This window comes from Dermochelys coriacea, chromosome 3 (assembly GCF_009764565.3).
Source record: "Dermochelys coriacea isolate rDerCor1 chromosome 3, rDerCor1.pri.v4, whole genome shotgun sequence".
Taxonomy (NCBI): Eukaryota; Metazoa; Chordata; order Testudines; family Dermochelyidae; genus Dermochelys; species Dermochelys coriacea.
The window spans coordinates 158,005,052-158,017,876 of record NC_050070.1 but is presented as its reverse complement, the minus strand read 5'-3'; the positions used below and the strand labels follow the sequence as shown (position 1 = coordinate 158,017,876).

Genomic DNA, 12,825 nt, shown 5'->3' with positions numbered 1-12,825 from the left:
GGGGCTGTCTGTAAGCAAGGACTGGTCTGTCTCCCAAGATCTGAGAGAGCGATGGCTCGTCCTTCAGGATAGGTTGTAGATCCTTGATGATGCGTTGGAGGGGTTTTAGTTGGGGGCTGAAGGTGATGGCTAGTGGCGTTCTGTTGTTTTCTTTGTTGGGCCTGTCCTGTAGTAGGTGACTTCTGGGTACTCTTCTGGCTCTGTCAATCTGTTTCTTCACTTCAGCAGGTGGGTACTGTAGTTGTAGGAATGCATGATAGAGATCTTGTAGGTGTTTGTCTCTGTCTGAGGGGTTGGAGCAAATGCGGTTATATCGTAGCGCTTGGCTGTAGACAATGGATCGAGTGGTATGATCTGGATGAAAGCTAGAGGCATGTAGGTAGGAATAGCGGTCAGTAGGTTTCCGATATAGGGTGGTGTTTATGTGACCATCGCTTATTAGCACCGTAGTGTCCAGGAAGTGGATCTCTTGTGTGGACTGGTCCAGGCTGAGGTTGATGGTGGGATGGAAATTGTTGAAATCATGGTGGAATTCCTCAAGAGCTTCTTTTCCATGGGTCCAGATGATGAAGATGTCATCAATGTAGCGCAAGTAGAGTAGGGGCATTAGGGAACGAGAGCTGAGGAAGCGTTGTTCTAAGTCAGCCATAAAAATGTTGGCATACTGTGGGGCCATGCGGGTACCCATCGCAGTGCCGCTGATTTGAAGGTATACATTGTCACCAAATGTGAAATAGTTATGGGTCAGGACAAAGTCACAAAGTTCTGCCACCAGGTTAGCCGTGACAGTATCGGGGATACTGTTCCTGACGGCTGACAAAGGAGGTGCTGTCGTCATCATGAATAGGTCAGAATATGAACAAGAGGCTACTAGGCAGCTCTCCAACACCACTTTCTACAAGCCATTACCCTCTGATCCCACTGAGAGTTACCAAAAGAAACTACAGCATTTGCTCAAGAAACTCCCTGAAAAAGCACAAGAACAAATCCGCACAGACACACCCCTGGAGCCAGGACCTGGGGTATTCTATCTGCTACCCAAGATCCATAAACCTGGAAATCCTGGACGCCCCATCATCTCAGGCATTGGCACCCTGACAGCAGGATTGTCTGGCTATGTAGACTCCCTCCTCAGGCCCTTCGTTACCAGCACTCCCAGCTATCTTCGAGACACCACCGATTTCCTGAGGAAACTACAGTCCATTGGTGATCTTCCTAAAAACACCATCCTAGCCACTATGGATGTAGAAGCCCTCTACACCAACATTCCACACAAAGATGGACTACAAGCCGTCAGGAACATTCAAAAACCAGTTGGAGAACACTTCAATCTCTCTGGTCACTCGATCACAGACCTAAGAGTGGCTATACTTCAACAAAAAAGCTTCAAAACAGACTCCAACGAGAGACTGCTGAATTGGAATTAATTTGCAAACTGGATACAATTAACTTAGGCTTGAATAGAGACTGGGAATGGATGAGTCATTACACAAAGTAAAACTATTTCCCCATGGTATTTCTCCCTCCCACCCCACCCCCCACTGTTCCTCTGATATTCTTGTTAACTGCTGGAATTAGCCTACCTGCTTGTCACCATGAAAGGTTTTCCTCCTTTCCCCCCCTGCTGCTGGTGATGGCTCATCTTAAGTGATCACTCTCCTTACAGTGTGTATGATAAACCCATTGTTTCATGTTCTCTGTGTGTGTGTATATAAATCTCTCCTCTGCTTTTTCCACCAAATGCATCCGATGAAGTGAGCTGTAGCTCACGAAAGCTTATGCTCAAATAAATTTGTTAGTCTCTAAGGTGCCACAAGTACTCCTTTTCTTTTTGTGAATACAGACTAACACGGCTGCTACTCTGAAACCTAGGAGAGAAGAAATTATTTTAATTTCAGAATTCTAAATAATTTCTGGCTTGAAATATTCTACTTTGACAACTAGCAAATGGTGGCAATGACATCTGCAAGGCACTGATGAGGCATCGCATGGATTTCTAAATTGTCTTTCCTTGTGATTTTTAAAAGGTTCGGTTAAATGCTAAAGGCTTACAAAATAGGCAAAGGCTTTTTAAAACAGCACTGCAAGACTTTTCTTCCACTATTAGTACCAATTAAAAGCCTTTCATATCATATGGTAGGGCCCTGGAGGTAAAATATGTGATTTTCTACACTGCCTGGCTGAATTTATAATTATACTCCTTGGCCACAATTTCCTACTGATATTTATCACAAGATCTACTGAATATACATTTGCAGTCCTGACATGGATTTAGAAATCTGCACTGAAAAGCAAAGCACAGGATTGACATGAAGCATAAACTGCTCCCGCTGACGTCTAACAATCTCTACCCTTCTGTATTTAGCCCCCACCAGCTTTTGCTGCTGCACTGTGTTTCAGTCAAGTTCCTATAGAAACTCTCCATGTGCATATCTATGCTGGATTCACGGATCTCACTTTTCATTCACTCCTTCCCTTTCTGGCAGATTCTGCACAGCATTTTCTTGCATGCTAGTTTAAAGCATCTCACAGCAAGTAGCAATGGTGTCCCTTCCGTACAGCTCCAACCAGCCAAACTGTTGTAAAATGAACTCCATTGTGCCACAAAACTAATACCCTACTATTAGCACTGCCTTTTTAGCCGTGCATTCAATTTACTAGTCTGTCTCTAAACATAGGGCCAGAAGTATATCCCTTCTATTTTGGGGTCTATTCATTAGCTCATATTCTAATAAATCGTCACGCCTACTTTGAAGATACTCCATGTGGCTCTTCTCTAGATTAATGTACACAAAGAACATTAGTTCTTCTGCAGCTCATGTCAGGAAATTTCTTGGTATAACAGAGTAAGAAGAAAGTTAAGATTTTGCTTTAAGAACAAGAGCTTGATTAAGCTGGGGTATGTATCGCTCTGTTATCTGTTTTAGATGAAAGTGAATGCCTTATTGAGTGCTGAGTGTTACTGACCTCCACAACTGTAGGCAACGTGAAGGTGGCAAAGGGTGTCAGACTTAATTTCTCATTTCCCGACTTTTAAGGTTTTGGTTGCGTGGAGTGCGTCCTGCTGTAACCTGAACTCATTAAACACACAGTTTTTGCTGTATGAATTTCCTTTCCATATATCTTACAAAATATGCAACAGTAACTAGTTATGTGGAAAATGGGCAGGAATGAGGGAGAGTTCTCAGAGGCTAACAAAGGAGAGGAGGCAACTATTTTGAAAGAGGTGCAGTGCCTGTCCTGCTTTGAACAAACCAATCCGCTTTACCCACAGAATTGTCCAAACTTCCCTTTTCCAAGAGTTTGGCTTTAAACTTAAAATTGCACACTTTAAATTAAGCTCTTCCCAAACTTGGCTGTTCCTCAGCTTTCCCTGAAGAACCTCCTTTATTTCAGCTATTAGTTCTCTCTGCCCCCTTAGATAAGGATTGGAAAGAACAAAATCCACTTGCTTGCATGTGTCAGCAGTAAGTATTCGTGACACTCTGTATCTCAAAATAGCACCCTGGAAACCCTATATTCACCACTGTGATATATGTTTTGTACAGTGCATGCCTTGTGAGGTATCATTTAAGAAATCTTGATATGTTGAACATTAATATCCTGTTGAATTGTACATACTATCATTGTATTTGAGGTCATGAAATATTGCTATATGCTTATTTCTGAAATATGTGGTAAGTGGAAAACGCTCTCAGCTAGCAACTAGCTGGCAACAAAGGGGCAACTAACACTGACAAGACAAATTTACATCAGGACCAGCCAGACATGTGTTGATGGCCCATCAAGAAGAATCTACTCGCCCAGAGATTCCACAGAGAAGGCACGTACACAATGGGGGCTACCTAACCCCCACATCACAACAAGGATCTTTCTAGCACCTACAGAGAAAGTGTAAATGAGGGTCAATTATATCACCACTTGGTCTCTCCCCTCCCCCATCTCAACGCCTGGAAGACAAAGACCTCGAACTGGGGAGATTGGTCCCAGGCTGAGAAGGGAATTCAGCCTGCATTTTAAGAACTGTAAACTGCCCAGAACATCCAGTCAGCTGAGAAAAGCTGTTTGATTCAAATCTTGCTTGGTCTGTGAAAGTTTAGACTGCATTTCTATTTTTATTTCTTATGTAACCAACTTTGACCTCTATGTCTAACACTTCGAATCTATCTTTCTGTAGTTAATAAACTTATTGTAATGTTTTATCCTTATCACTAAGTATGTCTAGAGATCGTTTGAGGAATCTGCTCAGATTACAAAGGCTGGTGCAGTCCACTTTCCTTTGACAAAGTAACAAACTAATTAATGAGCTTGCACTGTTCAAGAGAAGGTCTTGAGCAGTGTAAGATGGTACATCACTGGGATGCAAGTGGGGCTGGGGAAATTGGCTGGCGTCTCTCTGTGTATAATTCATGAGTGGTTTAGTAAGCATTCATGCAGTTTAGGTGGATGTGTGCCTCCACGTATTGATGGCGGATTGATCACAGCATCTGGAGGGGTTTGCTGCTTATCACTAGCACAGCATTGTGAAAGAGCACACAGGACGAAGAGTTTAAGGGAACTCAGAGGTCCCACAGTTTCAGGTTCTACCCCAGGGGTATGTCACAATATTTTGCATCTTTTCTGAAGTGTTCAAGCATTTGAATTTAGGCTGGCTCAGCAGGGGAGCCTTGTAATCCTATGCAGAGTCTTTTAACCTTCTATTCTGCTACAGTGTTATATTAAAGTCAGATCATGCACTGAATTACCATCACAACTATGAAGTAAGGTAAGGATGCAGTCTAACTGAAATCTCCTGCTTTGATTAATACGGTGTTAGCTCCATGTCATTTAAAAATAAATTACTGTTCCTGAAATTATAACGGGCATACACAAGAGACTGCTATGTGTTTTGGAAGGTGCATTTAGATGTGCAGAGTTATTGTACACTGAAGAATGGACTGAAAAGCTACCTTCAAAACCTCCTAATAACCCCTTAGCCTTTTCGTTCACTGACAAACAATACTGGAAGGCATGGATAATCTCCAATCTCAGCATTTGTTCTTTAAATGTATGTTTAGAGAATTCTAATTCTGTCAAACCCCAAATGTTATAAAAATATACAGTACTTAACTGGGAGAATATCCTTTGCATTCGCATGCATACTGTACACATGAACCATGTCCTAAAATTCCTTTGGAAAATATAATAGAAGCAAACAACAAGTACAGCTGTCACTTGAAGATAAAAATATGCCCATTCTAATTTACTTCCAAATAATTTTTCAAATTATGAAAAAAATTCAAAATCTTTTGTAATGTAATACAAGAGTACAAGATGCATCTACAATATCCTGACTTCTTGTAACTTAAAAGAACAAACAAATATTTACCACCGAATTTGTATATATTGGTTGAAAATATCGTTTACACAGTCACAATTTTATTTAAATAATGATTTTTTTTAAAAAGTAATTTTGGTGTGGCACAATATGAGAGCTCCCCCTACTGCTCAGCAAATCACTCACTATTACCAGAATTATACGCATCACTACCAAAAATTATCTGTGCAAGTAAATGGACTGATAAAAGGGAATCACAAATTAGGTTACCCTTTGGACTTCAGAAAGCTGATACATATCCAGTACAAAGTAATTTTGTGAGAGATGTCAAACAAATCTAAAAAAATTAATAAAATGCAAAAAGACATGTTTATTTCAGATAAATCTGCATATTTATTCTGAAACGACTTGCATGAAAAATTATTTCAAATCAGCCAAAAAATTACTTGTTCAGTATCTTCAGCCCAAACCAGTTACTGGCCTATATCACTGTAACAATTTCAAACAAAAGGACAAAACTAAGCTATTTAATATACTGTACAGTGTATTTCTGTCACCTGAATTTAAAACTACGGCTATTAGAAAGAACATTGATTTCTGACCTGTCCACAGAAAGCTTTAAAAACAAACCCCCCCCCCCACTCTCTCTCTCTCTCTCTCTCTCGTTAGTTATGAAACAAGAAGCCTGACAAGTGCATCTGGACAGAGTGGAAAATGCTGATCTTAAATTTGAAGTAGAAGTTGAAGAGGAGGTTAGGGTGGTATTAGAAAAGTGAAATATTGTATTTTATTACTAATTCTCTTTTATCCATTAAAACTGTAGATAACCTACCAAATCCTGGAACGCTTTTGAGACTGGATTTGAGACAGATTTTTTCTAGTCTGAGGTAGCTGTATCGCAGCAGGCAATTCCATAGGAACATCCAGTCCATTCGTGTCCGGTGGTTCATGATGATAACACTTCTTTCTCCGGGGATGAACCCATCACCTGTTATAACCACCTTTGCGCCAAACACCATCTCCAGCAAAGCCTAGAAGAAAGACTTTGATATTATGACTTTCCACTCGAGGCAGAGGGAGAAAAGGAAGCAAGTCTGTTAGCTTACTGACAACAGACATAAATTTTCATTGACTAATTTCTTAACACACAACTTCATTAGAAAAAACAGTGAACTTCCCTCAACTGTTTTCTTATTGAAGGCCAGTCAATTTTTACACAATAGCTGTCTGCTATTGTCCCTAATTAAAGAGGTGGAATCAATAATCAGCAATTCTTAAAAAGCTACTCTTTGCTGATCTGGATATCATATACAAATACCTTTTTTGCCTAAAAATAATCTTTTTTAAAATGAGCTGTGAATCCAATAGTGTATTGCACTGGTACGTGGGAATCAAAATGCAGGTTTTAATATGATCCAGCAAGGTCTGGAGCATTGCAGGGCAAAAATTCCCTAGCAGGAAAGGGAAAGTGCCTCATGTATCATGTGAGTGACTGAACGGTCAATACTAGTATGGCATTGAAGAGCTCTAGAACGTACCACGTCATGCCCTCAGCCAGAATGGTCAACACGAAAGCATGCTTCACTCTCATCCCCAAGAATGGCTAAAAGTGAAGACAGAAAATGAGTCTGAAAATCGGAAATCCCAGACAAACTTGAACACACTGTGATGGACTGATTTATGTCTGTTTCAATTTGTGACAATTACAACAGCCTGGTGACCATCCATTAGAGGGACTCAGTCACTTCTAATGCACAATAAAAGAAAGCCTTTTTTTTGTTTTTTTTTTTCAAATAACCTATCACACACCTAATCACAATGAAAAGAGCAATTGTGAAAAAGTAAAACAATCAAAGTGGAAAAGTGTTTTCAAGCTCATATGTCCTTGATACAAAACGGAAAACTTCAGACTCAAAAAAAAAAAAAAGAGGCGAGAATGCAAGATTGGGAGTCTGGAGATTCCGGTTTCGGTCTGTGACTCTGCCACTGGAGTGCTATGCGTCCTTAGACAATTTAGTTCCTGTGTCTCAGTTTACTCATTTGTAAAACTGGTACAATGCTTATATTTGCAAATAGCTTGAGATCCCTGGATGAAAAGCACTGTATAATAAGTCCCAAATAGTAATGAAAAGTGACTCAACCAACTACAGTACAGGTAAGTTGTCGGTGTTAAAAGATAGTAATGAACCATTGTAAAAGTAGAGCAAGTTACGTGCCTCAGAGTGGAAAACAGTTAAGATATATTGATTGCAGTGTGTGATCTTTCTCATCTCTAAAACTAATTTAATTTTCTGTTGGATGGGTTTGATAAACATATTAGATGTTGACCAAATTGATGAAAACGTGTACATATATCACTTAAACAATAAGAGAGCTGTGTGCTCTCTGCCAGGTGTTATCAGTCTTGAGGAAACTCTGAAGCAGGAGAAAGTCCCCGGGAAGCAGGGAAGAAGGGCTTAATATAGGCTATGGGGAGTTAATCAACAAGAAAAAGTCAGTCAGTTTGACAAAAATTGTTACCCGCTTTTTCAGCTCCTTTAGGGTTCTGAAGCACAGATTGTTTTTATACATATTTTAAATTAAAAATTCATTTCTCAAAACAAGAAGAAAATTTTGGAAACCCAAGATATTTTGTGGGTTTGTGAAAACGTTTGGGAAGGTAACACAGAAAAGGAAATTTAGTCAGTCTGCTACCATGCAATAATGTATCTGAAGGAGTCAAACAGATTGTTCCCGCATTCAAAGTAATTGTCAAATTACGATGAATATTCCCTACAAAGTAATATTTCCCTAAGGAAATAAGTGCCACACCATGAATTGCTTATAACTCTGAAATACTTATTAATTACTTTAAATTCTATTTTTACAGAATTAGACGAAAACACTAATTATTGGATCATTTTAAAAATCAATCATCTGAACTTCCTGCAATTAAAGTCTATGAGAAACACTAATAGTTCTATATTTCTTATTAATGAGACATCAGCAGTTTTCATTCTAAGCATTTTAAAAACATTCTAAGCAAATTACTATATTGGCCATACACTGTTCTAATAAAAATTCTATTTATGAGATTCTTCTCAGACTAAAGCAGCTCTGCCACATCTGAAGAGATGTAGGATAAAATTTTCAGAAGTGCCTATGTGATTTAAAAGCTTAAGTATCATTTTAATAAGTGATTAGAAACTTAAGAACCTAAGTAGAGCTGGTTGGAACATTTTCAACTAAACGGAATTTTGCCAAAAGGACAGGTTTCTACCTTGTGTAATCACTGGAATTCTTCGAGATGTGTCCCCTTATGGCCATGCCACTTGAGGTATACAAACACTGCATGCGCCTTCAATTAGAGATTTTCAGTAGCAGTGGTCGTTTGGCTCGTGCATGCATCCTACACATCCTCCTGTCCTGTACTGAGGATATACATGGCCATGCAGATTGAATGCCTTCAGTTCCTTCTGCACTGCAAAGCCCCAAGATGAGAATCCGAAGCAGAAGAGAAAGAGGGTGGGTAGTGGAACACCTGCAGGGACACATAGGTCGAAGAACTTCAGTTACCAAACAAGGTACGTAACCTCTTTTTCTTCAAGTAGTGTCCCTATGGGTGCTCCACTTGAGGTCACTCCCTAGCAGTACCCTTTAAAGGAAGGAGGTTCTTTGGAACTTGGTCTAAGACTGTCTGTAGGACTATAGAGCCAAAGGCAGCATCTGCATGGGATGCATCAAGCAAGGCATAGTGTGACAAGTATGTGTGAATCAAAACCCATGTAGCAGTCTTGCAAATTTCTGTAATAGACACGCCCTCCAGCAGGGCTACAGATGTGGAGTACGATCTCGTAGAAGGAACGATGACCTTGGGGGGCAGGATATGTTAGCATCCATATAAGAGGAGAGTATGTAAACAGAAACCCCCATTTAGAAAGCCTCTGGGTAGTCACAGGAACCCCTATACTTTTGTCCACAACAAGAAAAGGAGTACTTGTGGCACCTTAGAGACTAACAAATTTATTAGAGCATTTGTTAGTCTCTAAGGTGCCACAAGTACTCCTTTTCTTTTTGCGAATACAGACTAACACGGCTGCTACTCTGAAATCTTTGTCCACAACAGAAACAAACAACCCTAGGGAGGATCAAAAAAGTCTAGTCCTGTCCAGATAATTAAACCAATGCTCTCCTGAAATCTAAGTTATGAAGGATGGCTTCATGTTTTGACCAGCGAGGCTTGGGGTAGAACACTGGGAGATGAATTGATATGAAAATCCAAAGTAACTCTGGGTTAAAAGTGTGGATGTGGTCAAAGAGAAACTATCTTTGAAAAAGACAGCATATAGAGGATCAGTCATGAAGTGTGCCAAAAGTACATGCTGCCACATGCCCGAGAAGTTGCAGACATCATCAGATGTGACAGTGTAAGGAATCTATTGTCTAGCAATAAACTCTGGCTGTGGAGATGTCCAGCATGGCCCCTATAAACTCTAACCTCTGTATCAGTGGGAAGGAAGATTTCATGAAGGTGAGCTGGAAACCGACTGTTTAACAGAATCATAGTACTGAATGCCAGTTTGATGGTGAAGGAACATCCCTTAAGAAACCAATCAGCAAGGGAAGGGAAGTCTATTACTCCCCACTGAGAAGTTTTAAAGCCACCACTGCCACAAGTTTTGTGAATACCCTGGGAGTAGTGCCTATCTTGAAGGGAAGGACCTAATATTTGTAATGGTCCTGCCCCATCATGAAGTGCAGAAATTTCTTGTGAGAAGGGTGTATTGTGATATGAAAACATGAATCCTGAAGGCTGAGGATCACAAAGCAGTCCCCAAGATCCAGAGAAGGGATGATGACTCAGAATGTCGCCATCTTGACTCCAAGGTATTCAGCATCCATAGATCTAGAATTGGTCTCCATCCATTCTTCTTTTTGGTAATTAAGAAGTACTTGGAATAATGCCTTCTTCTTTTGTGTGGCGTGGGAACTGGTTCTACTGCTCCTACACAGAGACGGGACAGAGCCTCTTGCTTCAGAGAGGTGGAACTGAATGGAGTTTCCCAAAGTTATAAACCTCCAAGACCCCTCTGTCGGAGGTAATCTGCTCTTCTAAGGTGTGAAAATGGGAGAGACCATTCCCAAAAGGAGGAAAGTTGCCTGGTGTAAAATAGTGCAACAAAGGTCTGAAATCAGCATACTGTGGTCCTTGACAAAGGAGTAAAAAAGGAACATTTGGCTGTCATTAGCTGCTGAAAGAAAAGGAGTACTTGTGGCACCTTAGAGACTAACAAATTTATTAGAGCATAAGCTTTCGTGAGCTACAGCTCACTTCATCGGATGCATTTGGTGGAAAAAACAGAGGAGAGATTTATATACACACACACAGAGAACATGAAACAATGGGTTTATCATACACACTGTAAGGAGAGTGATCACTTAAGATAAGCCATCACCCGCAGCAGGGGGGGGAAAGGAGGAAAACCTTTCATGGTGACAAGCAAGGTAGGCTAATTCCAGCAGTTAACAAGAATATCAGAGAAACAGTGGGGGGTGGGGTGGGAGGGAGAAATACCATGGGGAAATAGTTTTACTTTGTGTAATGACTCATCCATTCCCAGTCTCTATTCAAGCCTAAGTTAATTGTATCCAGTTTGCAAATTAATTCCAATTCAGCAGTCTCTCGTTGGAGTCTGTTTTTGAAGCTTTTTTGTTGAAGTATAATCCGCACAGACACACCCCTGGAGCCCCGACCTGGGGTATTCTATCTGCTACCCAAGATCCATAAACCTGGAAATCCTGGACGCCCCATCATCTCAGGCATTGGCACCCTGACAGCAGGATTGTCTGGCTATGTAGACTCCCTCCTCAGGCCCTTCGTTACCAGCACTCCCAGCTATCTTCGAGACACCACCGATTTCCTGAGGAAACTACAGTCCATTGGTGATCTTCCTAAAAACACCATCCTAGCCACTATGGATGTAGAAGCCCTCTACACCAACATTCCACACGAAGATGGACTACGAGCCGTCAGGAACAGTATCCCCGATACTGTCACGGCTAACCTGGTGGCTGAACTTTGTGACTTTGTCCTGACCCATAACTATTTCACATTTGGTGACAATGTATACCTTCAAATCAGCGGCACTGCGATGGGTACCCGCATGGCCCCACAGTATGCCAACATTTTTATGGCTGACTTAGAACAACGCTTCCTCAGCTCTCGTCCCCTAATGCCCCTACTCTACTTGCGCTACATTGATGACATCTTCATCATCTGGACCCATGGAAAAGAAGCTCTTGAGGAATTCCACCATGATTTCAACAATTTCCATCCCACCATCAACCTCAGCCTGGACCAGTCCACACAAGAGATCCACTTCCTGGACACGACGGTGCTAATAAGCGATGGTCACATAAACACCACCCTATATCGGAAACCTACTGACCGCTATTCCTACCTACATGCCTCTAGCTTTCATCCAGATCATACCACTCGATCCATTGTCTACAGCCAAGCGCTACGATATAACCGCATTTGCTCCAACCCCTCAGACAGAGACAAACACCTACAAGATCTCTATCATGCATTCCTACAACTACAATACCCACCTGCTGAAGTGAAGAAACAGATTGACAGAGCCAGAAGAGTACCCAGAAGTCACCTACTACAGGACAGGCCCAACAAAGAAAACAACAGAACGCCACTAGCCATCACCTTCAGCCCCCAACTAAAACCTCTCCAACGCATCATCAAGGATCTACAACCTATCCTGAAGGACGAGCCATCACTCTCACAGATCTTGGGAGACAGACCAGTCCTTGCTTACAGACAGCCCCCCAATCTGAAGCAAATACTCACCAGCAACCACACACCACACAACAGAACCACTAACCCAGGAACCTATCCTTGCAACAAAGCCCGTTGCCAACTCTGTCCACATATCTATTCAGGGGATACCATCATAGGGCCTAATCACATCAGTCACACTATCAGAGGCTCGTTCACCTGCGCATCTACCAATGTGATATATGCCATCATGTGCCAGCAATGCCCCTCTGCCATGTACATTGGCCAAACTGGACAGTCTCTACGTAAAAGAATGAATGGACATAAATCAGACGTCAAGAATTATAACATTCAAAAACCAGTTGGAGAACACTTCAATCTCTCTGGTCACTCGATCACAGACCTAAGAGTGGCTATACTTCAACAAAAAAGCTTCAAAAACAGACTCCAACGAGAGACTGCTGAATTGGAATTAATTTGCAAACTGGATACAATTAACTTAGGCTTGAATAGAGACTGGGAATGGATGAGTCATTACACAAAGTAAAACTATTTCCCCATGGTATTTCTCCCTCCCACCCCACCCCCCACTGTTCCTCTGATATTCTTGTTAACTGCTGGAATTAGCCTACCTTGCTTGTCACCATGAAAGGTTTTCCTCCTTTCCCCCCCCCCCTGCTGCTGGTGATGGCTTATCTTAAGTGATCACTCTCCTTACAGTGTGTATGATAAACCCATT

The 12,825-nt window shown here is 41.3% G+C and overlaps 1 protein-coding gene across 8 annotated transcripts in view; it reads right to left on the bottom strand.

Moving 5' to 3' along the window:
- LCLAT1 (lysocardiolipin acyltransferase 1) overlaps window positions 1–12,825 on the bottom strand; it is a 209,723-nt gene that overhangs the window by 105,251 nt on the left and 91,647 nt on the right. For 7 of the 8 annotated variants that reach the window (XR_006280198.1, XM_043511647.1, XM_038396929.2 and 4 more), the window contains one exon: window positions 6,150–6,348. Coding sequence is in view for 7 of the 8 variants with exons in the window: in XM_043511647.1 (XP_043367582.1) it covers window positions 6,150–6,348 (199 nt within the window). In the remaining variant the exon portion in view is untranslated. Of the gene's footprint in view, window positions 1–6,149; window positions 6,349–6,855; window positions 6,921–12,825 lie in introns of all 8 variants that reach the window. The other variant, XM_043511648.1, reaches the window with a different exon arrangement.